This window comes from Rhincodon typus, chromosome 8 (genome assembly GCF_021869965.1).
Source record: "Rhincodon typus isolate 14 chromosome 8, sRhiTyp1.1, whole genome shotgun sequence".
In the NCBI taxonomy this organism is placed as follows: Eukaryota; Metazoa; Chordata; class Chondrichthyes; order Orectolobiformes; family Rhincodontidae; genus Rhincodon; species Rhincodon typus.
This window is the reverse complement of record NC_063339.1, coordinates 37,705,968-37,725,530: the sequence shown is the minus strand read 5'-3', so window position 1 is coordinate 37,725,530 and position 19,563 is coordinate 37,705,968. Positions and strand designations below refer to the sequence as shown.

The 19,563-nt window shown below is 39.5% G+C and overlaps 1 protein-coding gene across 1 annotated transcript in view; it reads right to left on the bottom strand.

Moving 5' to 3' along the window:
• kif26ab (kinesin family member 26Ab) overlaps positions 1 to 19,563 on the bottom strand; it is a 177,970-nt gene that overhangs the window by 87,118 nt on the left and 71,289 nt on the right. Inside the window, exon 3 of the mRNA XM_048600411.1 lies at positions 9,810 to 10,319. Coding sequence (XP_048456368.1) covers positions 9,810 to 10,319 — 510 coding nt within the window. The remainder of the gene's footprint in view (positions 1 to 9,809; positions 10,320 to 19,563) is intronic.

The following is a 19,563-nucleotide window of genomic DNA, read 5'->3' as shown; positions in this document are numbered from 1 at the left end:
AAGCTTTCATTTTCCATAATAAACTTTGATGTGGTACATTGTTAAATGCCTTCTAGAAATCCAAGTGCAGTATATCCACCTGTTGCCCTTTATCCACAACACCAGACTACTCCCTGAAAAGTACTCCAATAGATTGGTCAAACATGATTTCCCTTTCACCAAACCATGTTGACTCTGCCTAATTACCTTGATGTTATTCAATATGCCCTGCTGTAATATCTTTAATGATAGTTTCTAATATCTCCTCTATGATGGATGTTACCCTAACTAGCTTATAGTTTCCTACTTTCTTTCTCCCTACCCTTTTGAATAAAGGAATTACATTCATTATCTTCCAATCTAATGGGACTGTCACTGAAACAAGGGAGGTTTGGAAAATTAAAACCAACAAACAATTTATCGCACTATCCACTTCTTTTAAGACCAGAGAGTGAAGTCTATCAGGTTTCATGGACTTTTCAGCCAAAAGCTTCAACAACTTGGTCAGTACCACTTACCAAGTTTTTTTAACTTGCTTGAGTTCTTCCCTTCCTCCCAGTTCCTGATGTACAGCTATTTCAGGAACATTCCTTGTAATATCCACAGGTGAAGACCAATGTACATATATTATTCCATTCATTTGTCATTTCTTTATTTTCAATTATTAATTCCCTAGACTCACTTTCTATACAGCCAACGTTCAGTTTGTTTTTTCTTTCCTTTTAAAACTCTTACTTTTTTTTATTATTTTCAGCTATCTTTCTCTCATAAATAATTTTTCTCCTCTTTATTACCCTTTCAGACAACCCTCACTGTTTTTGATATTCTATTCTGAACCACAATAAGCCAATGCTCTGAAAAGTTGTATAACTAAGGCAGCAGAGACTGGCTTTAAAATAAATAATGGGAGTGAGGATCAAGTGAGGACAGACAGGTTAATTAAGGGGAAAGGATAAGGTAGTAGCACAAGTTAATAATCATAGGCAATGATGACCAGAGAATGTGGAAGAAAGGGGCAGATTGTAGAAACTTACCAGTATTCCAGCAGATATAGCAAAAAAAGTAAAAAGACAGAGTTAAAGGCTCTATATCTGCATGTGTGTAGCATTCATTATAAAATTAATTAATTGTCAGCTTATATCAAAGTAAGGCTGATAGTCATCACAGAGATGTGCCTAAAAAGGTGACCAAAGCTGGGTCATGAATATTCAAGAAAACTTGGCATTTTGAAAGGGCAGAATGTTCTGAAATGTTGTGGGTCGATCTGTTGACTAAAGTTGATGCCAATACAATAGTGAGATGTGACTTTAGGTCTGAAGATCATGTTGTATAATCATATTGGTAAGAGGTAAGAAATAGCAATGGTAAGAAGTCACTTGTGAGAGTAGTTTATAGGTTTTTCAACAGTATAATTGCATTGTAGAACAAAAGAGATGATTGGACTTGTAAGAAAGGTCCTGCAATAACCATGGCTGATTTCAGTCCACATATGGACTGGACAACTCAGATTGGCAAAGTTAGCCTAGAAGATAAGTTCATAGACTGCTTTCCGGATAATTTCACAGAGCAGCATGTTTAAAGCCAATCATACAATAGGCTATTTAAGACCTGGTATGGTGCAATGAGGCAGGATAAATTAATAACCACACAGTAAAGGGATCTCTTGATAGCAGTGGTCATAACATGATTGAATTGCACATTCAGTTTGAAGGTGAGAATTGTAGACCTAAGGTTGGTGTTTTAAACTTAAATAAAGTCAGTTACAAGAATATGAAGACATGTCTGGCTAATGTGAACTAGGAACTTTGGTTAAAGAGTATGACAATAAAGACCACCACAGATCCAAGGAAATCCATCAATAGCAGTAAACACCAGTAATAACCTCTGTGTCTGCACACATCTATCTGGCTCAAAAATAGATGTAGCCATGTGCCTTCTGCAATAAATCATTCATGACCTGCCTGATAGCATAACAAGGTGCAAGCTGCGAGATACCACACAGTTCTGCAGCTGATCCCTGGAAAAGCCCTAATGAATAAAAATGCACCATGGTAACCTTGACAGCTGCAGGTAGGAGTGTTAAGGGAATTTGCAAAGCGTCAGGTTATTGTAGAGAAGAATGCAAATGTCCAATGCCATCTGCCAGCATATGTAATCTCCTCCAATGCTGCACTTGATAAACTTGAATGCAGCTGACATAAGTAATAGTTCCTATGTCTTCAGTTACCTCATAGATCACCTTCACCAGTCATGAAGAAAGATCTGTGTAGTTATTCATGTTATTGGAAAGAGTCCTGATAAACAGAAATGGGTTCCAACAGCAACTTGCACTTAAGTAATGCCGTTAATGTAATAAAATGCCCCAAGGTGTCCCAAGGGAACTTGACAGGGTGAGTCCTGACAGGATAATACCCCTTGTAGGAGAAACTAGGTGGCACAGTTTGAGAATCAGAAATCTCACTTTCAAAACACTGATGAAGAAAAATCTTTTTTCTCATTAGTCATTAGCCTATGGACTTCTCTTCCCCAGAAAACAGTTGGGTCATTATACTTATTCGAGGTTGAGCTAGTTAGATTTTTGATAGACAGGGGAGTCAAATCTTAAAGTGGTGCCAAAAAGAAAATAGAGTTGAGACCACCACCAGATCACCATGAATTTATTGAATGCTGGCAAGAAGGGCCAATTAGTCTGATCCTGCACTTTAGTTTTACATTCCACATTGACAAGAGTGTAATCAGACAAAAGTAGATTCCCAGCCAAAGAAAGAAACATTAGGATACGTGGGATTGGGGACAAATCCTTGGTCAAGAGGATTTAAGGAGCATCTTAAAGGTGGAGAGTGTGGTGGAGAAGCAAGAGAATTTTCAGGAGGGATTTCCAAAATATGGGACTCAGCTGGCTAAGGGTATAGCCACCAATGGTTGGTGAAGAAAGTGAGAAATGGATGAGGACCAGAGTTGAAGGAATACAGGGGCATCAGAGGTTTCAAGAGTTTGAAGATTTTTTAAAAATAAGGACAAAGATGAGCAAATGCATAAAGGGTTTTCAACACAGGAGTTAGGATTTTTAAATCAATGTATTTAGAATATGGGATGCACAGCTCTGCAGCATTCAAAGAAGATGTCATCAAAATTTACATGCAGGAAAAGAAAGTTGAAAGATTTTTAAAAATTATGTATGCAGCTTCTCCTTTGATAGCAGATGGTAGGAGCCATGAGAATCCAAAATGTCTTTATTGCGTTAGTGATATAATAGTTCCCTAATGACACTACAATTGCAAAAGATCCCTACATATGCTATCTGGCTTATCCATTTGCCAACATCATCTAGCAATCTGGTTGCTCCACTGTTGCACACAGAGTAACATCATCCTCATTTCCCATTGTATTTATGATTATAGTGCACTTTAGAAACTGAATTGCATTCCAGATGTATCAAACTAGATGAGGGCGGATGAGGTTAGATAAAATTCAGTAACAAATACAGATATCTCAATGCGTAATTAATCTGCACCCATTCGTCATAATGCTAGCAGCACACAATCATTGTGCTGCCTGCTAATTGAAATGTCTGCAGTGTGCAGACAGGAAATGCTAAATAGCACAGCAAGGAGCCCAAGTTCATGCAGGGCTGTCACCATTTATAGTCAGCAAGTAGTCAATTGGAGGCGAAATGTATTCTGGCTAAGGCAAACTCGTTGAAGAGCTTACAAACAGGAGGAGGAATAGAAATGGTGAAACAGACCAGAGCTTGAATGTAAAGACTCCTGAAGGCACACTGAAGGCCTTCCTGCAAAAAGTGGACAGGAGGAGAGAGAGGGAGAGATATTTTACCCTCAGCTGATCAGAGACCCTCCAAATAAACACTAAAGAGACAGCTGGAGGAGACAGCCATTGTGGTCAAAATCAACAATCTAGCTCCAGCCCTGAATGCAGTGCCACAAGTCGATAATGTCTCGTAAATGGCCGTGATCTGTGCAAGCATTTTCACATATCATATCCTTACAAATCAGCCATCAGCCTCATACATTGGTCAATTCACCACATGCCCTTTATCCATGAACCACCAACCTTTATCAAGCTCCACTCATGCTCCACACTCATAGCTTCACCTCACCCTCACACATTTAGCACTGTTACAAACCCCACAGTCATATCTCAGAACTTGCGCAAGCTGCTAACTATTCAACCATGACAGCACATCGCCCAAATACACTTCCCACTCTAAGGAGGACCACAAGCCCATAAACAGTTGGAGCAGCAGCTCACTATAGGAGACAGGCATGGCTGCATTTCCTTACTCCCATGGAGACCACACAGTGCTCGCTGCCATTGAAGTGACCATGGCCAAGGCTGGTGGTGGGGTTGAAAAATGTAAAGGATGACAATATTTTCCAAAGGGCTCCACCTTTTCACATTCCACTTCCTTGTTCTCCCACAATTTATTCCAATTTGCAAGCTGCAAATGGCTTAAGCATGCATCTCTTACTGTCTTCCAACTTCCATAATCACAGTGCAACTTTGCACCTTTCTCCTTTCAAATACTCACTGTTGTGTTATTGTACAGATCTCAAAAAGACATTATAAATTTGAAGTTAGTATTAAATATATATTTAAACATGAGATGAAGTCACAACGTGACATTCTAGTATAAAAGGTATTATGTGTACACAGTCTATGAAACAGTAGGAAAAGCAGCCAGTCTGTTAGCTAGCTAGTCAGCCAGACAACTATGTATATGCTCTAATTTTCATAAAAGTAAGCATTCAACCCAGGCTGTGCATGTAAGTCTGTCAGTTTGTGTATGCAGTGAGTCGTAAATAAACTTTCAGATATCAGTCTCAATAAGCTTCTGAATCTCTGTGATATATGCTACAAGGGCTAACATTATCACATCATGATGGAAGCAAGTGAGTACTGGAAGCTAATGACAGCAAGTTGTATAGCTTGTAGCAAGCAACTGAATATTGCAGTAAAAGGTCCACACAAGATTCTTTCCCTAAAATAACTTATTTCCAAGGCTGAAGAGAAGAAAACATCAACAGCAATTGTGAAAACTTACTATCCTAACAGCTGAAGGTCACGTTTAGCAACCAAGACCACAGGCAACAAATGCAGTAAGGTATGGCAAGCAAAAATGGAAGGAATGATTGTGAGTACACTCTTTGTTAAAAAATCAGGAATAATAGTGTCCAATTTTGGAAAAAAAAGAACAAGAGCTGAAGGGAACTCAGATTCAGAAAAGTAACCCCCAAATGAAATGCAGCTTAAAATACTAGACAAAACTGTTCAAAATATTGCTAGATTTATTTAGCCAAGAGATAACTTGCAGATCCCAGTCATATAGTACATGTGGTCAATTTGATACACCACAATCATGAGATATCCTCAGGCAACTGGCACAATGTGATGTAGTCCACAGACAATAGGTTAACTGTTTACAATGAGTCTTACATCCAATTGCATTGTTATTATCTGTCTGAAATGCTAAAATGACTCCTCAGTATGAAACATTCTACATCATTGGTACAGTAGGGCCATCAATCATTAGTCTAACAGTTTGCACTGATCTACAATTAATTACGATCCATAAGTTAACAGATACCTCACCTCAATGCAGCGCTACCAATTCCTGACCACAACATTGATTTGGCTAACCCCTACTACGACAACTTGATTCTCTTGGCAACTTTAAATGTGATGCAATATTAGGCCTGAAAGTTGATGTCCAACCTAGCATCAATCCTCCTCACATTGAGGTCAGGCTCAAACTGGAATTGGATTCCATGATATAAATCAATGTTATTTGCAAAGTTGAGCATCACACTGATGCAACTCATTGCTTAGGTTTGGAAACAAAGGTAGCATTTCTACATGTATGTTTAGATTCAAAGCAACTGAATATTGCAGTAAAAGGTCCACACAAGATTCTTTCCCTAAAATAACTTATTTCCAAGTTCACGTGTGCCAAGCATTTCTCCGAGCTTGTTGCCAAGAATGGATATTGGTCTGTACATCTTACCCCAGAATGACAGGAACTGACAACTTTTAGAACTCCTTTTGGTAGATTTTGTTTTCTCAATAACATTTGGATTATCTGTCAGCCAGGATACAATTCAACAACATATGGTTTGTATCATAAAAAATCTACCACATTGTCTCTGTATTACATTTGACATTGTACTTCCTGAGAAAACTAAACATGCGCATGACACAAACCTTCCATTGGCTCATGGCAGCAATAAGAACATGAGGCTTAATTTTCAACCACAAAAAATGTCGAATCGATATGAGCCAAATCAATTTCTTTGAATCAGAATACTTGTCAAATAGTATTATTAATAGATCGGCACAACATCGTGGGCCAAAGGGCCTGTACTGTGCTGTACTGTTCTATGTTCTATGTATTAAGCCAGATCTTACAAAATAGAAGGTGTCTACACCGCAACTTACAATGATACCTTCTTTTCTTTAACTTTTTATCTTTGTATATTCCAAATATTGCAACCAAGATATCTCCTCTTAGGGATTTGCTCTATTAATGTACACCATACATACAGCATGAAGATCACCAACATATATTTCAATTGCCCAAAAATGCTTTTTCATGCAGTAATTGTGTTCTTTAATATTTTAATTCCTTCAAATTTACCACATTGCACCCAGATGGATCCCAGAAAGGGTGTCAGAGAGACCTCAAAGCCTGTCTATTATAGATGACAGGTCTACTTCTTTGACTCTGAAGTCTTTACAACAGCCCAGCCAAACTGCTTCAACACAGAAAGTTCAACTTACACTCTAGTCTTCTGTATACTCAAGGTTGCACACTTCACAACTCAAAAAGAATTTCATGGTCCGTACCGACTGCAAACCATAGGAAATTATCTGTTAAAAAGCACTAAAGTGCACCTTCAAGACTACAACATCTACTTGTGAAGATCCAAGTAAAATTTCAAAGTGCAATGCAGTCCAGGCTCACAGATGACTATTTTCAATACACATGGCTGCCTTCCAAATCCCACTAGAAAGTAAGAAATTCCTCTAGATCCACAAGTGAATATTGTGAGAGTAGGGTTAGAAGATAGCCTCCACATTTTCATTCATTTTTGGCTATTTGGCCAGTGAATAAAGCAGAATCAAAAACAGAAGTTTCTGGAAAAGCTAAGCAAGTCTGGCAGCATTTGTGAAGAAAAAATCTGAGTTAATGTTTTAGGTCCGGTGACCCTTCCTCAGAACTGTCGTTGTTGTGAATAAAGCAGATTCAGTAAACTAGATCTGAAGCTATCTAGCTGGAATAGCTCAAGAGCGGATGGCCTGGACATATTCAGCTGGTCCTTGAGCAAGCACACTTTCACTCTCTCTCTGGTCATGCAAAGAAGAACTCGGCCTCTCTAGGAAAGTTATTTTCAAAATCAAATACATTACTATTCTACAAATTCTACTTTGAGATATGCTTGACTAAATACAGTTCGGTCACATGCACACAGAGCTTAACAAGATTCCATGTATTGACACAGCATCAATAAGGATATCAATCAAAGGTTGTGTGAAACATTTCAACTCTATCAACCTCAACAACTGAAAGAACTTTTCATGCCACAAAGTGACGCAGGATTGCAACCAAGACTACTTTTCTCACTGTAAAGGATCATGGAGGCGCCTGGCTCTAACTTGACAGGGAACTTTGTGTGGAGCTTGGAGCTCATATCTTCCTGTATGAAAGTGCTGGCCAACCCAATCAGCACACGTGTAGATCCCACCAAAATGCAATGAATGATCATTAACATCATGCTTCTTTTACTGTCACCCAATGCCTGAGTGCTGGGGTGGAATCTCAGACTGAGGTTATGAAATCTTAATCTGTTGTCATGCTGACTTAGAATGCTGATATCATGGCTGTGGATACCAGTGGTCAGGGGGACTTTCACGGTCTCATAATGTGTTTGTTTGAGATGTGGACCAGGGACATACACTAGGCGTTAAGCGGAGAGCCGTGGGTCACTCAACACTCACCTTCTGGTTTGATGTAATGGCTCTAATGTTGAGGCAATAACAGACTGTCACAGAATGAAAAGAAGTCTGCAGGAGTGGCACAGATGCTATTTTGCTCCTAAAAGCAGTATCTGTAGAAATGAAACTACAGACTTTTCGGAGCTCAACTTTGCAATCAGTATATTTGGCCTTATTATTCCAAACTAACAGCACTGTAAATTAGACCCCACTTGTCGTTTCATGCTGGCAACAAACATGGCCCAAATTTGATAGTGGGCCAACTATTTAGATACCAAACTGCACTTTTATTTTCTTAATTTCATCAACTCTACAAATTATCTGAAGTTAATCTTTAAAACAAGCTTCCTTTAGGATGTGTGGAAGACAATGTGAATGTGTTGCCTCACAGTGCCAGGGACCCGGGTTTGATTCCAGCCTGGGGTGACTGTCTGTGTAGAGTTTACACATTCTCCCTGTGTCTGCATGGGTTTCCTCCGGGTGCACTGGTTTCTTCCCACAGTGCAAAGATGTTAGGTGGATTGGCCATGCTAAATTGCCCCATAGTGTCCAGAGATGTGTAGGCTAGGTGGATTAGCCATGATAAATGTGGGGTTATCGGGATACGGTAGAGATCTGAGTCTGAATGGGTTGCTCTTCGGAGGGCGGTGCAGACTTGATGAGCCAAATGGCCTCTTCCTGCATTGTTGGGATTCAATGAAATAAAGATGGTCTCACATTCAATCCACACCGATTTCTGTCCAGTTGTCAAGAGCCCTCTATAATTGTCAATACCTCAGGACCTGAGTGGTATAATAACTAGATATCATACACATAATTGTTATCAAGTAACTCCTGCTGGAAAGTTCATGTGTGTGGTTGTAAAGCTCAACAATTATGCATTTACAATTGACTGACTTGCTGACACTCGTTGTTCAGTTTGGGGTGTGAATAACCATTCAGACAAGATATCAAAAGCGCCAAAATAATCTTTTCTCAGTATTAGCTGCCAACTTCAGGACAGGAGTTTTAAAAGGGAGAGAATTGAATGAAGGGAAATTGAACTACTTGTAATTGTACCTGAAAAAAAATCAGTGCTGGATTTGTGTAGGTTCTTTAACACATTTTCCCAGGTATTGCCTAAGGGATAAATTATTCTCTTACTTGTCAAAACTCAAAGTAACCCACAACAATCACCTTTAAGTAGGAAAACATCCTAAGGCACTTTCACAGGAGTGTAATCAGAGAACAATTGACACTAAGCAAAGCAGAAAATATTAAAAAGGGTGACTAAATATTTGGTCAAAGAGGTAAGTTTCATGAAGAGTATTAAAAGGAGGAAATAAGTTCAGAAACAAAGGGTTTAGGGATAGAATTTGAGAGCTTAGGGCTGGAATGACTGAAGGCACTGCCATTAATTGTGAGGTGAAGAATGTCACAGGTGTGCAATGGACCAGAAGGGAAACAGAAGGATGTGGATGGAAACTTAGTTTGGTGTTTGGTTCAAATCAAGACAATGGCTGAAGAGAATGAAAGAATTAATGGTACGGAGAGCCAAAAACAACAGATTCAGTCACCCCTAAGTTTAACTCGAGGAAACTATGGCTCCTCCACAATTGGATGTCTCTCAAGGTGACTTGAGGAATCATGGCAGGTACGTATTCTGCATTTCTAGTCTTGTAATTTGTTTACGCATAAAATTTCAAAACTGTCAAAAAAACTGCTTTTTTTTCCCTCAATTGTGGTAATGTTCACGTTAGTAAATAGTAAATATTCAAACTGCCAAGTTTTAGATTTTCAGGTATTATACTGTTTCTAATAAATGTTTTAAAAATACTCACCAAATAGGCATGTGGAAGAAAGTTGTTCACTCTAGAGATACTCCACATACCCTCAAGGTACTGCTGAGCCTGAATGGTGACTGAGTTCAGGGCATTGCTCAAGCCACTGGAACCAACAGTCACTTGAACACTAGACTTTGAAAGGCTGCCTGCCTGAGGCCAGCCAAGGCCCTTCCTTCTCTCTGGGCCTGAGATTGCATTTCCTGATTTTCCAGGCTGTCTGTTTGCTTGTCCTGTGACCAGGGGCCAGTCTCTTTGTGATGAAAGGGTGACCATGCTTTGGGAAGCAATTCTTGATGAAATGCCGCTCACTGCAATGGAACTATGTGATAGCTCAGGTATTTCTTGACTTGACTGGCCGAGTGTGTGCACCATCTGAATGGCTTCCTTTCGCAGCTGATTCAGGTGCGTTGCACAAATCTCACATCGGCTCTCACTTTCGTTTCGACCTCGTTTTGAAGAGTCAGGCACTTGAAGCTTGTCAAACATAAAAGCTGAAAATCCTGGATCCTGAAAGAAAAATAACAAATCATCAGCCAACTTGGATTAATTTCAAATGCTCCTTATTAGCTCAGCAGTTACCATTTTGATGCTATTAAATCTCTTCAATACAGCAAGTTAAGCTTGCAAAATAAAAATGATTCACAAATCATATGGCTTTCTATATGCAAAAAAGCATAAAAACAGTTATCAAAAACAAACTGGGAGGTTGGTAGTGCACCCGATAACTACTTACAACCCATAATTAAGCGAACATCAAAGAGCTGAATGTGCCTATGTTTTAAAAGCTCAGGAGATGGTCTGGTTTACTGAGCTGTATTACCAAAACATTAATACATTGCAAAGGAGCTCTATTGTTGCAAAATCTCATCAGAGGAAACATAAGCTTTGCAGCATCCTGAACAATTTAATGTGAAATGATAAATTGCTATGGTATAGCCCTTGCCCTTAGCAATGAATAATCAGCCAGATCTATTAACAAAGAACTTGTTTTAAGAATACACTTGGGTATCCTGGTGTGCCAGGGCACAGTGACCAAATTTTAAATGGTTCTGACCTAGACTGTTGTGGCAATGCCTACGAATCCGAAACCCATCAGTCACAGTCCCGTAGTTCATAGCTACCTTCTGAAGTGTGAAAATGTTCCCACTAAGGATATGATTCACAGGCAAATGCCTCTTCCTTACAGTTAGGTTATTTTTTTTTCTGTTAGCAATACAATCCCTTTAAACTTGTTTCATGGATGTTCAGCTTTCAGGGTCCCAAAGCCCTGTGCTGTCATTACTTCTCCATAGTGCAGAAATATTGCAGCTATCAGTACAAAAACACTCGAGTGTTAGCCCCCTGTGTATCCTGGTGCATGGTTTAGAAGGAGATTAAGTCCTACACAGTACAAAGCTGCAACAGAAACTAATGCTCGACATGGAATCTGCCCAAACTAAGGCTCACTTATTATGTCCCAGGACAATTATTGCCCGCAGATGGTCATGAGTACAGCTGAGAATGTCATGCACTGGGCATCAAACATTACTAATTTGCAAGCATTTGAAGCAGCATTATGTAATAGCATCTGTGTTTTGTTATAGTTACCAAAATGACGATATCCTCAGTTCTTATTCGACTTCTGGATATGGGCAGAGTTAATTCATTTGAATCAAAGAAGTCATTGAGGTGCAATCATTAGCATCTATGACCCCAGATTAGGGTGGAGATCAGGGAAGATTCCTGTTCCTGATCAGTAGCCAGAATCTCATGCTGGAAAACATGTGGGATGCTGATGCAACGACACTCTCGGACAAGACAATAGCATGCTCAAACTCATATGGACGAGACTTTCAATTGCTGATGGGGTTGGAAATAGATACTGATGTAATTTTAAAATCACATTCTCAGAAGGTTCTCTGATGCCTCTGGGATGTGCACTGATTCTCAATGTATGGAAGGGAGTTAGACATCTGCTTGCCTCCAATTAATGGCCTTTTAAGCTCTTTGAGGAGTGTGTTATTGGGGCAGGATGAGAAGATAATTTTGAATATGCAAATCACTGTATGTTAGTGCAGAGCTCTCAGGCTTAATGTGAAGAGATATTAAAATTATTGTTATGGGATGGCATATCTCAGTATCTGCAGGATCTTGCACTGGTTCATGTGCGTCACTTCACATTGGACCATCTGACTGTTCAAATGCCAGTTTATGCTATTAACCCATTAATGCACTGCCTCCTCCTTTCTACAAGGCAATGGCAGACCTCATCATGGCTGCCATGTACCTTTAGTAATCATGCTTCCAGGCAACTCTTGCTTCCTGGTTAATGCCCAGTGCCACTAATTGGGTATTCAAGCTCAACACTGGCACAATTTGGGCATTTTTATATTTAAGAATCATATTCTATGAGCAATGCAGATGTGGCATGGGGTCAATACCCAAAAAATTCTCTGCGCTTCAGGTTCACAACCATGGATTGAAAATCAAGATCTTAATGGTCAGCTCTGGCATGAGGAATGGCTGCTAGAATGTTCAGTTTGTTTAAGATTATACCCAGCATGAGTCACTGATTCTGGAGATTGATGGGAGAATAGCAACAAAACAAAGCTCCACTTCCCAATCAAAAAGTGAACACATCATTATATTAAAGGTTCCATAAATACGAGTAAATATAAATTGTTATTGTTCAAAAAAGTAGCAATATAACAAAATGTCTGAGTACAAACAGGGAAAGAATTAAGGAATTATATTAAGGGAGTTAAGGAATTACATAATTCTGCTTCAATTGCTTACATAATATTAGCAATGTTATTGGACTTTATATTTTTAAGTTGACACTGTAGGTGCAGTGATTTTTGTGAAGGAAAGATTTGATCAAGGGTACAGGTCTCAGTCATCCATTGTTCTGAATTCTGGATATCACTGAAGGAGCAAAAAATCAACAAAATTGTCCAGTAAAAAGTGGTAAAGAATTGAAAAAATAACTATGCAGTTGCAAACCCACAATCTACATTTTAAGTACAAAATTAAAGAAGTTACTCTATGGTTAACAATGTACCTTTAATATATTGCAATCATTTCAATCCCATCATAGTTGCAATGGAGATTGGTTATTGTCAATGTTCAGATATCAACTAAAGAACCGTCTATTGTGCTGAAATTTCAGCACCAACAATTCAGAACCATTTTTAAACTTGTAATAGTCTAGTCTATTACACTAATGACTTTACCACATTTATCTAAGACAATTTCAAATTGATAGCTGTAAATCCTTGCACATAATATCTATTTCCAAATATACTTAGGTTAACAGGAATACTTTGGCTTTCCATACATATGCATAATGTGACTTACCTTTCCAAATCTGTCACATTCACTTTCTAAGTTCACTGATTTTCTATGGTTAATTGGACAAGATATCTTTGTAAATCCTCCAAATCATTTACTGCCATCCCATCAACTTTATTGTTTCTTGAAACCTCTCTACTACTGTTCTCTTCATCACCGACTTAATCAATTTATTATGTCCCTCATCACAAGTCATGCATAATTGCAAATTAAAAGCCTGGCTCATGCTCCCATTGATGCCCACTGCTTCAAAATCATCCTGAAAAATAAATTGGAACTCCCAACTTCTTTTTTACACTAGACACCACCTCCTTAAACCTTTCTTCCCTATCAAGTGTGAGGAGCTCGTGAACATCATTATCATTAAAGTGAAGGCCATCTACTCAGTTGCCTTGACTACAGTCAAATTTTCCCCTTTTGGACACTTCCCAATCTCTCTTTCTGTGGTTTGCCATCCATGTCTTGATCACACCTCTTTGTGTGCTTTGTAAATGCTAGTTGTGCTGTTGTTACCTAATTGTTTTCTTCTGGATCAAAGTAACAATCTCATGCAAAAAGCAGTCTGACAATTTTGATGCAAGGTTGAGAAGTGTTTTGCTCAATCATTTCTACATTTCACAAGCATTTTCCCACTGCCTACCTGCTGTGAAGTAAACTCAATTTGCATTTTCCACTTTGAAGGATATTAGCATCTACCTCAAAGACTAGGTGTGTAAAGGAGGAAATACAGACAGCTGTTAGTAGATTCTTGCTAACTAAAAATCACAGCAACATTCTTGCTGAAGGACCTATTTACTCTGCTTTACAAGCCTCTGAAAGGACATTATCTCACCTCATCTCCAGCCATGCAAAAACATCTGCCTGTATCTTCCATAAAAATGATATTACCCATTTAGAAGGGGCAAAAATTTGAAGCTTTCAGCTGCAGGTGTTCTTTCATTCAGACTTGGGAAAATGAGAACAAGTTATTCCATGATTGAAGGTTCTTAAAGATAAGAAAATGTGGCAGGGCAGAAGACTGGAAGTACAGTAAAAATTAGTTCCTGGGAGCACTACTCAGCAACATGTTATGATATTGGCAGACATCTATAAAGCAAGAACACACGGTTTTTTAGTCAAGTTGGTTAAAATTAATTTTACAGTCAATAGGCAGAAAATTCTAGTTCAAAGATGTGGACTACTAATTCAAAGCAGAAGCATAAACTACTTTAACAGAAAATAGTGAAGAAATTTGATGCGGTAGCTGTTTTGTTAACTTAAAAGCCACAAGACCAAAGACATAGGAGCAGAACTAGGCCATTCAACGCATCAAGTCTGTCCTTCCATTCAATGAGATCATGGTTAATCTAATAATCCCCAACTCTACTTTTCTGCCTTCCTCCCGTAAGCCTCAATTCTCTTACTGATTAATAATTTATCCATCTCAGCTTTGAATATAATTTGAAGATACATTACCCCCAGGAGAAAAAAAAAATCCTCTTCATCTTTGTCTTAAATGGGAGACCCTTTATTCTGACATAATGCCCTTTGGTCCTAGGCTCTCCCAAAAGTGAAAGCAACCACTGTGCATTGACCCTGTCTTAATAAGGTTTCAATAAGGTCTCCTCTCATTCTCCTAAACTGTAATGAGTACAGGGCCAAGCTACACAAGCTCCAATTGTAAAAAATCCCTCCATACCCAGAATTAACCTAGTAAACCTTCTCCAGTCTGCCTCCAATGCCAGGATATCTTTAGATAAGGGGGCCAAAACTATTCACAGTATTCCAGGTGTGATATGACTAGTAGTCTTGTATATAGTTTTAGCAAAACCTCCCCACTGTTATAGTCCATTCCCTTTGAAATAAAGGCCACCTGTCCATTTGTCTTGCCTATTATGCATTGTACTTGAATGTTTGCTCTTGAAATTTACACATTGGGACTCCCAAATCCCTCTGTGCTACAGCTTTCTGTAATCTTTTACACTTTAAATAATATTTAAATCTTCCTTTCTTCCTGCCTAAGTGCATAACCTTATATCTTCCTAGATTATATCTCATCCGAAAAGTTTTTGATCACTCATCTAACCTCATTATATCCCCCTGTAGACTCTGTGTCATAGAGTCATAGAGATGTACAGCACGGAAATAGACCCTTCGGTCCAACTTGTCCATGCCGACCAGATATCCTAAATTAATCTAGTCGCATTTGCCAGCATTTGGCCCATATCCCTCTAAACCCTTCATATTCATGTATCCCTCCAGAAGCCTTTTAAGCCAGTCTCCACCTCTTCCTCTGGCAGTTCATTCTATACACGCACCACCCTCTGCGTGAAAAGGTTACCCCTTAGGTCTTGGTATTTGCCTTCCTACCTATTTTGTGCCATCCGCAAACCTGGCTATTGTACATATAATATCCTCAGCCAAGTCACTAAAATATATTGTAAGTAATTCTTGCCCAGCACTGATCCCTGTGGCACTCCGCGAGTTACAGGTTGCCAACCATGAAAATGCTCCTTATTCTAACCCTCTATTTTCTATTAGATTGCTAATCATCCATCCATGCGCATGTACTACCCACAACGGCATGGGCTTTTATCTATTGTGTAGTCTTATGTGTGATGCCTTATCAAACGCCTTTTGCAAATAAAGTAAATATAGTACCCAAAGTCAGGCTCAAACACACAACCCTGTGATTAAGAGTCTCATGTTCTACCTGCTGAGCTAACTAGGCTAGAACAGCTTAAGAACCACGAGTTAAGGAATTTTATTTAAGTTGTTCTGCAAAATAGAATAAGGTAAAGTTTGCACTATGTACAATCCATAGTGTCATGAACTTTACCACATATCTAACCTCCTTTGATGATTTTCTACTCATTTCCATCATTTATTCATGACATGATACTTGCAGGATCCACTACCCAATCCCAGCAGAGCAGAACTATCACTTCTAGTACAACATCAGATCACCTCAGTCTATAATTATCAGTTCAAAGTTCATTCCTCACAAAGTAGTTACCTCTTTTTTGAAATGCCATGCTGACTGTCTTCGTTAAAAGTTGTTTCACTCATCTACCAAATCTGTAGAAAATAATTGGTCCAATCTTGGACCATGGGTGGCACAGTGGCACAGTGGTTAGCACTGCTGCCTCACAGCGCCAGGGACCTGGGTTCAATTCCACCCTGAGGTGACTGTCTGTGTGGAGTTTGCACATTCTCCCTGTATCTGCATGGGTTTCCTCTGGGTGCTCCAGTTTCCTCCCACCAAAGATGTGAAGGCTAGGTGGATAGGCAATGCTAAATTGCTCATAGTGTTCAGGGATGTGTAGATTAGGTGGGTTATAGGGAGGTGGGTCTGGGTGGGATGCTCTGAGCATTGGTGTGGACTTTTTGGGCCAAAAGGCCCGTTTCCACACTGTAGGGATTCTATGATCTTTACTTGCGACATGCTCCATTTCCATTGATATTTTAAAAGGTATTTGGGAGGGTTGGATTTGGTGATAGTAGCAGGTGGCTCATCCCAGATTCTGAATGAAATTCTGGTGGTTATCCATCATTCCTGCAAGAAATTTGCTCCATTGCCAGAACATGCTGTGGGTGGGCTAAATTACTGCAGAGTGGATCAATCTGATTGGCTGGAAACTCCAAACATTCCAGGAACACCAGAGCCTGGTGGTAGGCATCACCAGGACTGTAGCCAAGAAAAAGTGTCTATTGACTCACATAGTGAGGTGGGGATGGCTTTTGGACCTCAGAAGGGGGTCAAGAGGGGTGGGTTTTAAGGTCTGTGGGGAATGGAAGGAAGGTGCTATCCTTTAGGGATGTACCTCTTGATGTACAACTGTCAGGAAGTCAATTTCAGTGCTGGTTTTCCTGTAGTTTCATTTATTAATTTCAGTGATTGGAAAAGTCAACTGCCATTTTACAAAAGCTGCTGAAAATAGGCAAAGCTGCCTGTTACAATTGCACATCGGGAAAGTGTTTGCACAGCCCCCAGACTCCAGCCCTGACATAAAAATTCTTCACCTTTTCCCCATGTCTTTGCGTGGTTGAATTCTGTTACATGCTGTTTGTAAAGGTCTCAACGTTTTGGGAACTTCACTGATCTATGAAACAGTTCAAGTTATTTAATGTCCTTTTGAAAGTGGGATGCCATAAATTTCTTATTAACATTACTGATCTATACAAGATTAGAAAAGGTTTCTTTGATCTAGATACAAATGTCTTTAAGATACATCCCACTATTTGACTATATTTGTTGATAACAGCTTCACGTCGACCGATAACTTTCAGTGAGACTCCACAAGGTTGAATACAAAACCACTCCAAAGACCCTGGAAATGACTTTCTTTGTAATTTAAAATCCACATCCTTATCTGATTCAATCCTTCCGCTGCCTGTAAGTATTTCCCTCCATTTCACATCAAATGTTAAAAACCACATCAGAAGACTTACATCTGGCCCTTTATTTTGTTCATTCTATTATAACATGAGGCTGTCTCATTTCAAAATAATCAATATTCCTATCATAAAAATATATACAACATAAACTATTCTCTTTAAAATCTGCACTAGGTTCATTATTTATAAACTCAGAGGAATTTAAAGTTCAGAGGGTGTATTGTATATTTTGTGTCAATGTGAAGGTGATTCAGTAATATTATACATGCAGGCAAACCAATATCACCTCAAGAACTCCAATCAGATATGGGACTTTAAAATTTATAACCAGACAAAAAGGGGCCAAACCTCTGGGCTCAGGAAAATGAGGCCTGCACATTTTCGCAGCTTTGCAAACAGCACACCTGATCCAAGTGTGACTTTATCATTTTTGTCTTTACACACTGGGGCTCAGTTCACAATGTAATTTTTGAGCTGCATTTGGATAAATGAGGAATGTGGATATGGAATGGACTTTGGTTCTCTGACACAGTTTTTAAATGCCAGCTAAACCCCATTCCTCACCCTCCACTCAACTCCCATGCCAACTTATGCCCCTTCAAATCATCCATCAAATCATCAAACCATCCGCTAGGATTCCTCAGCTCATCTATGCCACATCTATGCATCCATTATCCTTCAGAATTTGCCAATTGTGACATCAAGAGAGCTGGCACTGTATGTATGTATGATGATGGCACCAGGCTAGTTAAAAGCACAGGATTATTTTCTGGTTGCAGCGTTTGGAGACTTTACGTAAGTTCTGACTCATCGTATGCCAGAGTGAGTTCGGAGCAAGCACTACGTTTCGAATTCGAGACATTTGAAGTGAATTAGTGTCTGTCGTTAGAGCAGGTCATGTTGGTTGGAGGGACTTGGTCCAAAGTAAACATGACATTGGATCAGCCAATGAGTCAATTTTGGTGCAGATTCAGCATTAACTAGGCAGCATCACATGACTTTTGATTTGATTTGATTTATTGCGGTCACATATGATTTTATGACTCTATGTACCGAGATACAGTGAAAAGTGTTGTTTTGCATGCTCTACAGGCAGATCGTACCATACAAAGTGCAACAGATAACAGAACAGAGTGCAGAATATAGTGTTGCAGCCACAGGGAAGGTGCAGAGGGAGAGATCAACATTAACATTTGAGAGGTCCATTCAAAAGTCTAATAACAGCTGTTCTTGAATCTGTTCATACGTGTATTCAAGCTTTTATATTTTCTGCCCAAAGGAAGACAGTGCAAGAGTGTATAACCGGGATGGGAGGAGTCTTTGATTGTATTGGCTGCTTTCCCGAGGCAACAGGAAATGTAGGTGGAGTCAATGGATGGAAGGCTGGTTTTTGTTATGAACTGGGCTGTGTTCACAACTCTGTGTTGGCTTATATCAAGACAGTCCAGAAAACTCTTTCCGCCTCTGAGCAACAAGTCTGAAATTGCAACTCTGACCCCATTTCTAAGGGAATCAACCTTCACGCTGCTGAGGGCTTAATTTCTTGTCAATCTCACAATGTCACTATAAGTGAACAGGCATGGAAATCAAGTAAGCTACCTACCTATCACAGACACATAATTCTTTGAAATTTGTGTCACAGGTAGACAGAGTTGTTAAGAAGGCGTTTAGCGTGCTTGCCTTCATTACTCAGATCTTTGAGTATAGGGGTGGGACATCATATTGGGATTGTACAGGACATTGGTGATGTCTCTCCTGGAGAACTGTGCACAGTTCTGTTCGCACTGCTATAGGAAGTATACTATTAAATTGGAGATAACAAGGTGTAGAGCAGGATGAACACAGCAGGCCAAGCAGCATCAGAGGAGCAGGAAAGCTGACGTTTCGGGTCTAGACCCTTCTTCAGAAATGGGGGAGGGGAAGGGGATTCTGGAATAAATAGGGAGAGAGGGGGAGGCGGATAGAAGATGGATAAAGGAGAAGATAGGTGGAGAGGAGACAGACAGGTCAAAGAGGCGGGAATGGAGCCAGTAAAGGTGAGTGT